Source organism: Strigops habroptila, unplaced genomic scaffold, assembly GCF_004027225.2.
Source record: "Strigops habroptila isolate Jane unplaced genomic scaffold, bStrHab1.2.pri NW_022045601.1_ctg1, whole genome shotgun sequence".
Taxonomy (NCBI): Eukaryota; Metazoa; Chordata; class Aves; order Psittaciformes; family Psittacidae; genus Strigops; species Strigops habroptila.
In genome coordinates this window covers 59441-73909 of record NW_022651082.1, presented here as the reverse complement: position 1 = coordinate 73909, position 14469 = coordinate 59441, and the positions used below count along the sequence as shown (strand labels likewise).

Genomic DNA, 14469 nt, shown 5'->3' with positions numbered 1-14469 from the left:
GGGGCAAAGCCCGGACTGGATCCGGTACGGAACCGACTGAGGGGTAAAACCCGGACTGGATTCACCCCGGAACGGACCGGGGGTAGGGCGGGGGGGGCAAAACCAGGCTGGGGAGGGAAAACCCGAAGTGGATCCGGCCGGGAACGGACTAGACCGGGTTGGGGGGGAAACCCGGACTGGATCCTACCGGGTACGGATCGGGCCGAGTATGGAGCAAAACCCGGTCTGGATCTGGTCCGGAACCGACCGAGGGGTAAAACCCGGCCTGGATCCTGCGGGAACAGACGGGGATGGGCGGGTCGGAGGGGGGGCGGGGGGGGGGCAAAACCTGGTCTGGGAAAACCCGGAGTGGATCCAGCGGGGACCGGACTGGACCAGAGGGTAAAACCAAGCCTGGATCCGCCCTGGGTGGGGCTGAGGCTCATTAGCCCACCCCCGCTAATGAGTAATTAAGAGCAGCCCCTGCATCAGGAGCCCTGTAACAAGCACGAGCGCTAATTAGCATATGTTAATGAGCTGGGGGCTTTAGGCTGATGATTGGATGTTAATTGCGGGGGGAGGTGTGTACAGTTAATGGCGGGCCCGGCCGAGGCGTTAATTAAGGTTAATTATCGGTGCCGGGGGTGACACCCCCCCCCGCAAGCCCCGCCCCCCGCTGCCGGTCGCCCTTAAGCCCCGCCCCCGGCTCGCAACACCCCCGGCCCCGCCCCCCTCCGCGCGGCCCCGCCCCCTCCCCTGGCCCCGCCCACGGCCCCGCCCCAGGCCCCGCCCCCTCCGCAGCCCCCGGGTTCTATTTATATCCGGGCCCAGCCAATGAGCGGCGGGCGGGGGCGGGCCGAGCGCCGGAGGGACGGCTTCGCCGACCAATAGAGGGGCGGTGCCGCGGCGGCGGCCGGGCCCAATGGCAGCGGTGGGGGCGGGCGGTAAAGGGATGGAAAGACCAATAGGAGGGCGGCGGTTGAGCGGCTCGACCAATGAGCGGCGGGGGGCGGGGCGGGGCGGGCCGCCGGGAGCGGGCGGGCGGCCGGGCCGGGAGCGCGGAGCCGCCTGGGCCCGACATGGGCAACGCCGCCGCCGCCAAGAAGGGCGGGGAGCTGGAGAGCGGTGAGCGCCGGGCGCCGGGCGCCGCGCACGGGCGGGACACAACCGCGCCGGGGGCGGCCGGGACCGCGCTGGGGGCAGCGGGGAGAGCCGGGCCGGGGGGGCCCCGCGGCGCTGGAAGGAGCCGCTTGTCCCGTTCGGTCCCCCCCCCCCGCCCTGTTATGGTGGGAGCGTCCCCGGGGGCGGGGCTTGAGGGGAGGGGGCGGGGCTTGCGGGGTTGCTATGGGGACAGGAGGGGTGCCCCGGGGGCGGGGCTTGGGGAAGGGGCGGGGCTTGAGCGGGAGCGGCGCGGGGGGGGCGGGGGGGGCGCGGGGACACCGAGGGGGGGGGGGAGCGGGGCCGGGGGGGCGGGGGGGACCCAGCGTGGGTTTAGGGGACCTGGAGGGTATCGGGGGGTCTGGGGGGGGGTATTGGGGGGCTGAGGGGGGGTATCGGGGGTTTGGGGGGGTATCGGGGGTATTGGGGGGCTGAGGGCGGGTATCGGGGGGTCTGGGGGGTTATTGAAGGACCAGGGACACGTCAGGACCCTGGTTTGGGGGGGACGACGGGGTGCCCCCACCCTTCAGGGCCCCCCCATTAAATCCGGGGTGCTTGTGGGGGGGGTCCCCAAGTGTTTAAAGGGGTCCCCAAGTGGGGGATCCCCCAATTTTGGGGAGGGGGGGTGTGCTCCTGGACCCCTCCTGCTCCTCCGGCCCCTTGCCCCCTCCCTGCCTCCGTTTCCCCTGTTGAAAGGGGGGGCCCATCTTATTCCCCCCCATACTGGGCTGTCCTGGGCGGGGCGGGGGGGGCCGACCCCAGCGCGGCCACGTGTGTCCCAGGGGGCAAAGTCTGTCCCGTGTCCCCCCCCCCCCGGGGTCAGCGCTCCCGAGGCCGGGGCTGGCGATGGAGGACGGTGAGGGGGGGGCCGGGGGGGGCGGTTTGGGGGCGCTGGGAGGGGGTTTGGGGGCGCGGGAGGGGTTTGGGGGCACTGCGCTGACCCCCCATGTCCTGCCCCCCCCCCCAGTGAAGGAGTTCCTGGCTCGGGCCAAGGAGGATTTCATCAAGAAATGGGAGAACCCGGCGCAGGTCCGTGAGCCCCCCCCCAGCGCCCCCACGGGGAACGGAGCCCCTGGGGTGCACCTTGTCCCGTGGGGGGTCCCGCGCCCCCCCCCCGGCTCTCGGGGTGCCTTTGGGGGGTGCCGGTGCCAGCCGGGGGTGCCGTGTCCCGCCCGCAGAACACGGCGAGCCTGGAGCAGTTCGAGCGCATCCGCACGCTGGGCACCGGCTCCTTCGGGCGCGTCGTGCTCGTGCGGCACCGCGACAGCGGCCACCACTACGCCATGAAGATCCTGGACAAGCAGAAGGTGAGCGGGACACGCGGGGTGGCACCGGGGGGCGCGGGCGGCACTGCTGTCCCTATGGTGTCCCCAGGGTGTCCCCAGGGTGTCCGTAAACTGCCCCACGGTGTCCCCATGGTGTCCGCATGGTGTCCCCAAGCTGCCCCATGGTGTCCCCATGGTATCCCCATGGTGTCCCCATGGTGTCCCCAAGCTGTCCCCAAGCTGCCCCATGGTGTCCCCATGGTGTCGCCATGCCATCCCCATGGTGTCCCCAAGCTGCCCCACAGTGTCCCCACGGTGTCCCCATGGTGTCCCCATGGTGTCCCCAAGCTGCCCCACAGTGTCCCCACGGTGTCCCCATGGTGTCCCCATGGTGTCCCCAAGCTGCCCCACGGTGTCCCCACAGTGTCCCCATGCTGTCCCCAAGCTGCCCCACGGCGTCCCCACAGTGTCCCCATGCTGTCCCCAAGCTGCCCCATGGTGTCCCCACGGTGTCCCCATGCTGTCCCCAAGCTGCCCTACGGCGTCCCCACAGTGTCCCCATGCTGTCCCTATGGTGTCCCCAAGCTGCCCCATGGTGTCCCCATGGTGTCCCCAAGCTGTCCCCAAGCTGCCCCATGGTGTCCCCAAGCTGCCCCATGGTGTCCCCATGCTGTCCCCATGGTGTCGCCATGCCATCCCCATGGTGTCCCCAAGCTGCCCCATGCTGTCCCCATGCTGTCCCCATGGTGTCGCCATGCCATCCCCATGGTGTCCCCAAGCTGCCCCATGCTGTCCCCATGCTGTCCCCAAGCTGCCCCACAGCATCCCTCTGGTGTCCCCATGCTGTCCCCAAGCTGCCCCACACTGTCCCTGCGGTGTCCCCCTGGTGTCCCCCTGCTGTCCCCAGCCGCCCCGCGCTGCCCCCCGCGCAGGTGGTGAAGCTGAAGCAGATCGAGCACACGCTCAACGAGAAGCGGATCCTTCAGGCCGTCGCCTTCCCCTTCCTCGTGCGCCTCGAGTACTCCTTCAAGGTGGGCACCGGCCCCCCCCCCCGGCTCCTCATCGCCCCCCTGGGTGCCCCCTGGGTGTCCCCTGTCCCTTGGGTGGTCCCCAGAGTGTGCCCCCCCCCGGGGCTGTCCCCAAGGTGCCCCCCGCCCCCCCTGGACGTGCCCCGTGCCCCCCGGCAGGACAACTCCAACCTCTACATGGTGATGGAATACATCCCGGGGGGGGAGATGTTCTCCCACCTGCGCCGCATCGGCCGCTTCAGGTCAGCGGGGGGGGCCGGGGGGGGTCCGGGGGGGGTCATGGGGGGTTATGGGGGGGCCATGGGGGGGGCTTGGGGTCCCCGAGCGGGGTTTGAGGGGTCCCAGAAAGGTCTTGGAGCGGGTTGAGGGGTTCCTCAGGGGGGTCTCTGGGGGTTGGGGGGGCGCAGGGGGGGGTCAGTGGGTGTATGGGGGGGTCAGTGGGTGTATGGGGGGGTCAGTGGGTGCCGGGGGGTCAGTGGGTGGCAGGGGGTCAGTGGGTGTATGGGGGGGTCAGTGGGTGTATGGGGGGGTCAGTGGGTGCCGGGGGGTCAGTGGGTGTATGGGGGGGTCAGTAGGTGCCGGGGGGTCAGTGGGTGGCAGGGGGTCAGTGGGTGTATGGGGGGGTCAGTAGGTGCCGGGGGGTCAGTGGGTGCTGGGGGGCTCAGTGGGTGCCGGGGGGTCAGGGGGTGTCCGGGGTGCCCAGGAGGGTCAGGGCTGCCGTGGGGTTGTCAGTGGGTGTATGGGGGTGCTCGGGGGAGTCAGTGGTGCCAGGGTGCTCGGGGGGGTCAGGGATGTCTGGGGGGCTCAGGGGGTGTCAGTGGGTGTCAGTGGGTGTCAGTGGGTGCCGGGGGAGTCAGGGGGTGTCAGTGGGTGTCAGTGGGTGCTGTGGTGTCAGTGGGTGTCAGTGGGTGTCAGTGGGTGCCGGGGGGCTCAGTGGGGGTCACTGGGTGTCAGTGGGTGTCAGTGGGCGCTGTGGTGTCAGTGGGTGTCAGTGGGTGTCAGTGGGTGCTGTGGTGTCAGTGGGTGTCAGTGGGTGTCAGTGGGTGCCGGGGGGCTCAGTGGGGGTCACTGGGTGTCAGTGGGTGTCAGTGGGTGCTGTGGTGTCAGTGGGTGTCAGTGGGTGTCAGTGGGTGCCGGGGGGCTCAGTGGGGGTCACTGGGTGTCAGTGGGTGTCAGTGGGCGCTGTGGTGTCAGTGGGTGTCAGTGGGTGTCAGTGGGTGCTGTGGTGTCAGTGGGTGTCAGTGGGTGTCAGTGGGTGCTGTGGTGTCAGTGGGTGTCAGTGGGTGTCAGTGGGTGCCGGGGGGCTCAGTGGGGGTCACTGGGTGTCAGTGGGTGTCAGTGGGTGTCAGTGGGTGCTGTGGTGTCAGTGGGTGTCAGTGGGTGCTGGGGGGGTCAGTGGGTGTCAGTGGGTGTCAGTGGGTGCCGGGGGGGTCAGTGGGTGTCAGTGGGTGTCAGTGGGTGCCGGGGGGTCGGTGGTGCCGGGCCCTGACCCCCCCCCAGCGAGCCGCACGCCCGGTTCTACGCCGCCCAAATCGTGCTGACGTTCGAGTACCTGCACGCGCTCGACCTCATCTACCGCGACCTCAAACCCGAGAACCTGCTGCTCGACCGGCAGGGCTACATCGAGGTACCCCCACAGCGCCCCACAGCGCCCCACAGCGCCCCACAGCGCCCCATAGCACCCTATAAACACTGCACATCGACCGGCAGGGCTACATCGAGGTACCCCCACAGCGCCCCATAGCGCCCCACAGCGCCCCATAGCGCCCCATAGCACCCTATAAACACTGCACATCGACCGGCAGGGCTACATCGAGGTACCCCCACAGCGCCCCATAGCGCCCCACAGCGCCCCATAGCGCCCCATAGCACCCTATAAACACTGCACATCGACCGGCAGGGCTACATCGAGGTACACAGAGCCCCAGAGCACCCCATAGCACCCCATAGCACCCTATAGAGCCCTATAGAGCCCCATAGTGCCCCAGAGAGCCCTATAAACACTGCTCATCGACTGGCAGGGCTACATCAAGGTACCCCTATAGGTGCACATAGGGCCCCATAGAGCCAAACACAGCTCATTGACCAGCAGGGCTACCCCAAACCCCTATAGAGCCCTATAGAGCCTATAGAGCCTGGCTCTATAGCCAGACACAGCTCATCAAGCAGCAGAGCTACATCGAGGTACCCCAGACCCCCAGTGCACCCCCAGAGACCCCCAGTGCACCCCCAGGGACCTCCAGTGCACCCCCGGCTGTGCCGCACCCCCAAACACAGCTCATGGACCAACAGGGCTACATTGAGGCACCCCCAAATACACCCAAAATGCACCAAATACACTCCAAACACACTCCGAATACCCCCCAAATACTCCCCAGCCCCCCCCCCCAAGCCCCCAAATCCCCCCAAAACTCCTTTTTGCTCCCCCCAAACCCTCTTAATCCCCCCAAATACCTTCTTGGGCACCCCAAAACCCCCCCTAATCCAACCCAAACCCCTCCCGAATCCCCCCCAAAACCCCCTTTAGCTCTCCCCGATACCCTTTAATCCCCCCAAATACCCTCCAGGGCGCCCCAAAACCCCCCTAATCCCCCCCAACCCCCCCGGGCCCTGGCTCCCCCCCTGCAGGTGACGGACTTTGGCTTCGCCAAGCGGGTGAAGGGCAGGACCTGGACCCTCTGCGGCACCCCCGAGTACCTGGCCCCCGAGATCATCCTCAGCAAGGTAAAGGGGGGCTGGACCCCATCGGGGCCCCCCCTGCCAGGTTGGGGGGGGGTCACCCCGTGTGTGTGTGTGTCCCCCCGCAGGGGTACAACAAGGCTGTGGATTGGTGGGCTTTGGGGGTGCTCATCTATGAGATGGCCGCGGGGTACCCCCCGTTCTTCGCCGACCAGCCCATCCAGATCTATGAGAAGATCGTCTCGGGGAAGGTGAGAGGGGGCAAGGGGGGGGGGGGGCAATAGGTTGGGGGGGGCCTCAAGGGGTTTGGGGGTCCCCAATGGGGTGGGGGTGTCCGGGGGGGGGTCAAGGGATTTGGGGGTCCCCAATGGGGTGGGGGTGTCCGGGGGGGGGTCAAGGGATTTGGGGGTCCCCAAAGGTGAGGGGAGCTCCTTGGGGGGTCCTTGGGGAGTGGGGGGGTTCCCGGGGGGGAGTGGGCCTTGGGGGTCCCCGGAGTGTTGGTGGGGGTGTCTTGGGGTCCTTAGGGGGTGAGGAGAAGTTCTTAGGGGGGTCCCATGGGGGGCCTTAGGAGGGTCCATAGGGGGCCCATAGGGGGATCCATAGGGGGTCCTTAGAGGGTTCCATAGGGGGTCCATAGGGGAATCTGTAGGGGTCCATAGGGGTTTCATACGGGGCCCATAGGAGGTTCCATAGGGGGTTCCATAGGGGTTCCATAAGGGTTCCATAGGGGGCCCATAGGGGGTTCCACAGGGGTCCATAGGGGGTCCTTAGGAAGGTTCCGTAGGGGGCCCATAGGGGTTCCATAGGAGGTCCATAGGGGGTTCCATAGGGGGCCCGTAAGGGGTTCCACAGGGGTTCCATGGGGGTTCCATAAGGGTTCCGTAGGGGGCCCCTAGGGGGTTTCACAGGGGTTTCATAGAGGTTTCATAGGGGGTTCCATAGGGGTTCCATAAGGGGCCCATAGGGGCTTCCACAGGGGTTTCATAGGGGTTCCATAGGAGGCCCATAGGGGGTTCCACAGGGGTTCCATAGGGGTTCCATAGGGGTTCCATAAGGGGGCCCATAGGGGCTCCATATGGGTTCCACAGGGGTCCATAGGGGGTCCTTAGGAAGGTTTCATAGGAGTTCCATAGGGGTTCCATAGGGGCCCATAGAGGTTCCACAGGGGTTCCGTAGGGGCCCATAGGGGGTTCCATGAGGGCTCCATAGGGGCCCACGGGGGTTCCATAAGGGCTCCATAAGGGCTCCATAGGGGCCCATAGAGGTTCCACAGGGGTTCCGTAGGGGCCCATAGGGGGTTCCATGAGGGCTCCATAGGGGCCCACGGGGGTTCCATAAGGGCTCCATAAGGGCTCCATAGGGGCCCGTAGGGGTTCCAGAGGGGTTCCATAGGGGTTCCATGAGGGCTCCATGGGGGCCCATAGAGGTTCCAGAGGGGTTCCATGGGGGTTCCATAGGGGGTTCCATAGGGGCCCGTAGGGGTTCCATAGGGGCTCCATAGGGGGTTCCATGAGGGCTCCATAGGGGCCCATAGAGGTTCCACGGGGGTTCCATGGGGGCCGCCGGCGCCGCGGCCGCCCCCCAGCGCCCCCGTGCGGCCGCGCAGGTGCGGTTCCCGTCGCACTTCAGCGCGGAGCTGCGGGACCTGCTGCGGAACCTGCTGCAGGTGGATCTGACCAAGCGCTTCGGGAACCTGCGCAACGGCGTCGGCGACATCAAGGGCCACAAGTGGTTCTGCGCCACCGACTGGATCGCGCTCTACCAGCGCAAGGTGCTGCCGGGGGGGTCCCGCGGGGGTCTGCGGGGCCTGGGAGGGGACATGGGGGTCCTATGGGGATCTATGGGGCACTAGGAGGGGACATGGGGGTCCCGTGGGGATCTATGGGGCACTAGGAGGGGACATGGGGGTCCCGTGGGGATCTATGGGGCACTAGGAGGGGACATGGGGGTCCTATGGGGATCTATGGGGCACTAGGAGGGGACATGGGGGTCCCGTGGGGATCTGTGCGGGCCTAAGAGGGGACATGGGGGTTCTATTGGCATCTCTGGGGCCCTAAGAGGGGACATGGGGGTCCCATGGGGATCTATGGGGCACTAGGAGGGATGATGAGGGTTCTAGGAGGGGACATGGGGGTTCTAAGGGGATCAGTGTGGGTCTAAGAAGGGACACAGGTGCCCTATGGCAATCTATGGGGCACTAGGAGGGGACATGGGGGTTCTATGGGGATCTATGGAGCACTAGGAGGGGACATGGGGGTCCCGTGGGGATCTATGGGGCACTAGGAGGGATGATGAGGGTTCTAGGAGGGGACATGGGGGTCCCGGGGGGGGTCCCGGGGGGGTGCCCACACTGACCCCCCCCAGTCAATCACCTCCATGTGTCCATGGGGCTCCTCTGCCCATCACAGTGGGATGAACGGGGGCATCCTTGGACCAACACCCCCCATGACCCGTCCCTGGGGACCCCCGCGTTCAGGGCTGGGGTGTCTCTGTGGGGGGGTCCCCATCCCTGTACGTGCCCCCCCCGCAGGTGGAAGCCCCCTTCGTGCCCAAGTGCAAGGGCCCCGGGGACACGAGTAACTTCGACGAGTACGAGGAGGAGGAGATCCGCGTGTCCCTCACCGAGCGCTGCCCCAAGGAGTTCGCCGACTTCTAGGGACAAGGGGGTCCCCCAAACCGGGGGGGGGCCCCCCCAAACCCCATGGCGGGGGTTCCCCCCCCGCCATGGCCAATAACCCCCCCGTAAGGGGGGGCCAACAGCCTCGCACCGGTGAGCACTGGGACCCCTGCGCCCCCCCCGTGGGGTCATTTTGGGGATGTCCCCACCCCAATGGACATGGGGGGGGGGGCTTCATTTGTGTGTCCCCCCCTCCCTGGGGGGGATTTCAGGGCAGAGATTTGCCCCCCTGGGGTAGTTTGGGGATAGATTCCTCCTCCCCTCCCCGGGGTTGGATTTGCCCCCCCTCGGGGTAATATTGGGGTGCATTTGCCCCCCCATAATATAGGGGGGGATTTGCCCACTCCCGGGGTAATTAAGGACTAAATTTGCCCCCCCTGGGGGGGGTTCCGGGGGGTTTATTTCCCCCCTCTTTTACCCATGGGGGGGGGCTCGACCCCCTTCTTTTTGACGGGGGGGAGGCCAGGGTTCGACCCCCCCTTTTCCCCCCAGTTTTAACTGATTGTGGCGCTTTTAGCCCCAGAACGCATGGGGCGGGGGGGGGGGGGGGGTGTCACAGGATTAGGGGCTGCCTGGAAGGGAGGGGCATGAACTGGGGGGGTCCCCGCGCCCCCCCCGGGCTCCTTGTGAAGATCTTTGAGACAAACCCAATAAAGCTTTGTTTAAATCCCTGCCTCGAACGGGGGGGGCGGGAGCGGGGACCCCCATGGGAGGGGGGGGCCAAGGGTCCGGGGGGGGGTGGTGGTGGCTTGGAGGGGGCGTGGCGGGGAGGCGTGGCTTGCTGAGGGGGCGTGGCTGAGGGGAGCGTGGTTGTCCGGGGGGCGTGGTTTCACTCAGGGGGCGTGGCTTCGCTTAGGGGGCGTGGCTTGCCAATGGGGCGAGTCTTTACCCGGGGGCGTGGCCTTCCGGGGGGCGTGGCTCCGCGTCCGGCAGCTCCACCTTAAGGCGCGCGGCGGCGGCTCCGGCTCCTCCTTAAGGGCGCGCGCGGGCGGCGGCGGCCGGTGCGGGAGCGGTGCGGGGCGGGGGGGGGGGGAAGGAGGAGGAGGAGGAGGCGGAAGGGGACAGGGGGGGAGGGGGGGGCCTGAAGGAGGTCGTGGGGGGGTCCATGGCGGGGCCGCCGCCGCCTCCCCCGGGCCCGGAGGCCCCGCGTTACCAGGAGTGGATCCTGGACACGATCGACTCGTTGCGGTCGCGGAAGGCGCGGCCCGACCTGGAGCGGATCTGCCGCATGGTGCGGCGGCGGCACGGCCCCGAGCCCGAGCGCACCCGCGCCGAGCTGGAGAAGCTCATCCAGCAGCGCGCCGTGCTCCGCGTCAGCTACAAGGGCAGCATCTCCTACCGCAACGCCGCGCGCGTCCAGCCGCCGCGGAGACCCCCGCACACCCCCCCCCCGCCGCCGCCGCCGCCGCCGCCGCCGCTGCCGCCGCCGGCCCCGGCCGCCGCCGCCGCCGCGCCCCCCCCGCGCCGCTCCGAGCCCCCCGTCAGCCTCCGCGATGCCGCGCGGCTCCTCGGCGGCGACGGGCGCCTGACCCGCGGGCGGCTGCAGGGATCGGCCGTGCCCGTGGATGGGGCCGGGGGGGGCGGCGCGGGGCCCGGGGGCGCGGCGGGGGCCGGAGGCGGCGGGGGGCGGCTGGAGCGGACCCGACTCGCCACCATCGCCATGGCCCGCGCCGAGAGGGGCCGAGCGGCCGCCGGCAGGGCCCGGAAGGTGAGAGCGGGGCCGGGGGGGGGGGACCGGGGAGGGGTCAAGGGGGACCTGGGGGGGGTGGACACGGGCGACACCCTAAAGGGACCCCTGGGGGGGGGGTGACAGTGGGGCAGGCTGGGGAGGGGGTGGGTGCTGGGGAGGGTCCCCCAGGCCATGGGGGGGTGTTAAAGCGGATTAATAGGGGGGTCTATGGGGGGGTAGTTGGGGGGCACTTTGGGGGGTAATACCCGGGGGGGGGCACTGTAAAATGGGGGGGGTCCATCTTTTGGGGTGCCCCCCTTTATTCGCAGCCCCCCGAAGCATCATCAAGGGATGAGGAGGAGGAAGAGGAGGAGGAGGAGGAGGATGAGGACGGGACGGGCTCGGAGGCCTCGGAGGAAGGGGGCGCCCCCTCCGAGCGGCTGAATGGGGAGGGCCGGGGGGGGCCCCCCCTACGCCCCCCAGGGCAGCCCCCCCCTCCCGAGCGGCCCCCCCAGCCCAAGGCCTGTGCCCCGGGGGGGGGGGAGAGCGGCTGCCACCAGCTGGGACCCCTCAAGAAGGACGGGACCTTCGGGCAGCCCGACAGGGCAGGTGACCCCCCGGGGCACTTGGGGGGCGGTTATGGGGCGCTGAGGGGTGGTGATGGGATGCTGAGGGGCAGGTATGGGGCGCTGAGGGGCAGTTATGGGGCGCTGAGGGGTTGTGATGGGATGCTAAGGGGCAGGTATGGGGCGCTGAGGGGCAGTTATGGGGCGCTGAGGGGCAGATATGGGGCACTGAGGGGCAGTTATGGGGTGCTGAGGGGCGGTTATGGGGTGCTGAGGGGCGGTTATAGGGTGCTGAGGGGCAGGTATGGGGTGCTGAGGGGCAGTTATGGGGTGCTGAGGGGCGGTTATAGGGTGCTGAGGGGCAGGTATGGGGCACTGAGGGGCAGTTATGGGGTGCTGAGGGGCGGTTATAGGGTGCTGAGGGGCAGGTATGGGGCGCTGAGGGGCGGTTATGGGGCGCTGAGGGGCAGTTATGGGGTGCTGAGGGGCGGTTATAGGGTGCTGAGGGGCAGGTATGGGGCACTGAGGGGTGGTTATGGGGCGCTGAGGGGTGGTTATGGGATGCTGAGGGGCAGGTATGGGGCGCTGAGGGGCGGTTATAGGGTGCTGAGGGGCAGTTATGGGGTGCTGAGGAGCGGTTATAGGGTGCTGAGGGGCAGTTATGGGGTGCTGAGGGGCGGTTATAGGGTGCTGAGGGGCAGTTATGGGGTGCTGAGGAGCGGTTATAGGGTGCTGAGGGGCAGGTATGGGGCGCTGAGGGGCGGTTATGGGGCGCTGAGGGGTGGTTATGGGGTGCTGAGGGGCAGGTATGGGGTGCTGAGGGGCGGTTATAGGGTGCTGAGGGGCAGGTATGGGGTGCTGAGGGGCGGTTATAGGGTGCTGAGGGGCAGGTATGGGGCGCTGAGGAGCGGTTATGGGGCGCTGAGGGGCAGTTATGGGGCGCTGAGGGGTGGTTTTGGGGGTCCCCCCTGTGTCTCCCCAGTGTCCCCAGCGCTGGCGGGTGCTGAGCCCTCGGTGCCGCTGTCCCCCGGTCCCCAGGCGGCGGATGGGACCCCCCTGGGCTGCACGTGAGTGTCCCCCCCTGCCCCCCCCGTGCCCCCCCCGTGTCCCCGCGCTCAGGCCGTGTCCCCGCAGCGCCCCGCGCCGGGACAAGCTCTCGGATCCCGTGGATTGGTCCGTGCGGGACGTGGTCGATTATTTCACCGAGGCGGGATTCCCGGAGCAGGCGACGGCGTTCCAGGAGCAGGTGGGGGCCGGGACCCCCCCGTGTGCCCCCACCCATGGGTGCTCCCCCATCCCCATGGGTGCTCCCCCCATCCCCATGGGTGCTCCCCCATCCCCATGGGTGTCCCTAAGGCCATTGCCCCCTCCCAAATCCCTCCACATCCCCACCCATCCCTGTATCCCACCCCAGGCTGCCTCCCCCAAACCCACGGGAACCCCCTAGTGCCAGGCAGGGTCCCCCCACCCATGGGCGCTTCCCCCCCACCCATGGGTGCCCCTGTGGCCATTGTCTTCCCCCAGGGCCTCATCCTCACCCCATCACCCCAGGCTGGGTACTCCCACCTGCGGGTGCTCCCCCCATCCCCTTGGGTGTCCCTGGGGCCATTGCTTCCCACCCCTGTCCCTCACCCATGGGTGTCCTCCCCCCCCTCCATGGGTGCTCCCCCATCCCCATGGGTGTCCCCTCCCCCCATCCCTATGGGCGTCCCCCCCCATCCCTATGGGCGTCCCCCCCATCCCTATGGGCGCTTCCCCCCCCACCCATGGGTGCCCCTGTGGCCATTGTCTTCCCCCAGGGCCTCATCCCCACCCCTGTCCCCCATCCCCATGGGTGCTCCCCCATCCCCATGGGTGTCCCTGGGGCCATCGCTCCCCCCGCCCTTGGGTGCTCCCCACATGCCCATGGGTGTCCCATCCCCATGTGTGTCCCCTTCCCCCATCCCCATGTGTGCTCCCCCCATCCCAATGGGCGTCCCCCCCCATCCCCATGGGTGCTCCCCCCGCCCCCATGGTGCCCCCCCATCCCCATGGGCGCGTGCCCCCCCATCCCCATGGGTGTCCCATCTCCATGTGTGCTCCCCCCATCCCAATGGGCGTCCCCCCCATCCCCATGGGCGCTTCCCCCCCGCACCCGTGGGTGCCCCCCCATCCCCATGGTGCCCCCCCACCCCCATTGGTGCCCCCCCCGCACCAGTGGGTGCCCCCCATCCCCATGGGTGCCCCCCCACCCCACGGTGCCCCCCCATCCCCATGGGTGCTCCCCCCACCCCATGGGTGCCCCCCCCACCCCTGGGTGCCCCCCCGCACCCGTGGGTGTCCCCCACCCCCATGGGTGCCCCCCCACCCCACGGTGCCCCCCATCCCCATGGTGCCCCCCATCCCCATGGGTGCTCCCCCCATCCCCATGGTGCCCCCCCATCCCCATGGGTGCTCCCTCCCCCCCATGGTCCCCCCCCGCATGGTGCTCCCCCCCCCCATGGTGCCCCCCATCCCCATGGGTGCCCCCCCACCCCACGGTGCCCCCCCGCCCCACGGTGCCCCCACCCGCAGGAGATCGACGGGCGGTCGCTGCTGCTGATGCAGCGCTCGGACGTGCTCACGGGGCTCTCGATCCGCCTCGGGCCCGCGCTCAAGATCTACGAGCACCACGTGAAGCTGCTGCAGCGCAGCCACTTCCAGGAGCCGCCCGAGCCCCCCCCGGAGCCCTTCCCCGCCTGAGCGCCAGGGGGCGCCGCCGCCGGCCCCGCGCGAACAGACTTTGGGGGGTGGTTGGGGATAGAGCGGGGGCACCCCCCCCCCCCCACCTTGGGGGGCACCTCGGGGGGGGGCGTGGCCTGGGGGGCACCTCTCTTTTGGGGGGTCACCCCCCGTTTGGGGGGATCACGCTTTGAGGGGGTTGCCCCACTTTGGGGGGTCACCTCTCATTCAGGGGTTGCTCATTGGGGGGGTCACTCTCTTTGGGGGTCACTCTCTTTGGGGGTGCCTGTTTTGGGGGGGGTGACCCCTTTGGGGGGTCACTCCCTTTGGGGGTGCCTGTTTAGGGGGGTCACCCCTTTGGGGGGTCACTCTCTTTGGGGGTGCCTGTTTTGGGGGGGGTCACCCCTTTGGGGGGTCACTCCCTTTGGGGGTGCCTGTTTTGGGGGGGGTCACCCCTTTGGGGGGTCACTCCCTTTGGGGGTGCCTGTTTTGGGGGGGTCACCCCTTTGAGGGGGGGAGATTTTTAGCGTCGGGGGGGGTTTGGGGGGTGCCACCGGAGCCGTTTTAACCTGCCCCCCCCCTTTACCCAAAATGGGGTGCAAAACCCCCCCCCCCGACACCCCTTTACCGGGGGGGGGCTGCCCTTCCCCTCCCCCCCAAATCATGGTGTGTCCCCACCCCCCCCCGGCTTCTTTTGGGGTTTTTTAAATAAAAATGGTTAAAAAAAGCAGGTTTGGGGTGATGCCCC

The 14469-nt window shown here is 68.7% G+C and overlaps 2 protein-coding genes across 3 annotated transcripts; both read left to right on the top strand.

Moving 5' to 3' along the window:
* The first annotated feature begins 990 nt into the window (after positions 1 to 990).
* LOC115603010 (cAMP-dependent protein kinase catalytic subunit alpha-like) lies at positions 991 to 9453 on the top strand. Of its 2 annotated transcripts, none has more exons than XM_030474519.1 (10): positions 991 to 1104; positions 2105 to 2166; positions 2316 to 2444; positions 3335 to 3433; positions 3590 to 3672; positions 4931 to 5057; positions 6059 to 6154; positions 6238 to 6360; positions 7716 to 7880; positions 8640 to 9453. In XM_030474519.1, exons 1-10 carry the CDS (start codon positions 1059 to 1061, stop codon positions 8763 to 8765), a joined length of 1056 nt encoding a protein of 351 aa, XP_030330379.1. In that variant the 5' UTR covers positions 991 to 1058; the 3' UTR covers positions 8766 to 9453. The 2 variants fall into 2 exon arrangements, with proteins under 2 accessions (XP_030330379.1, XP_030330380.1); XM_030474520.1 differs by lacking the exon at positions 991 to 1104 and adding an exon at positions 1898 to 1993.
* A 415-nt stretch (positions 9454 to 9868) lies between these two features.
* Positions 9869 to 14448, top strand: SAMD1 (sterile alpha motif domain containing 1). The gene is made up of 5 exons (XM_030474518.1): positions 9869 to 10494; positions 10785 to 11064; positions 12004 to 12088; positions 12156 to 12267; positions 13575 to 14448. The coding sequence occupies exons 1-5, from the start codon at positions 9892 to 9894 to the stop codon at positions 13740 to 13742; spliced, it is 1248 nt and encodes a 415-aa protein (XP_030330378.1). The 5' UTR covers positions 9869 to 9891; the 3' UTR covers positions 13743 to 14448.
* Positions 14449 to 14469: the final 21 nt, after the last annotated feature.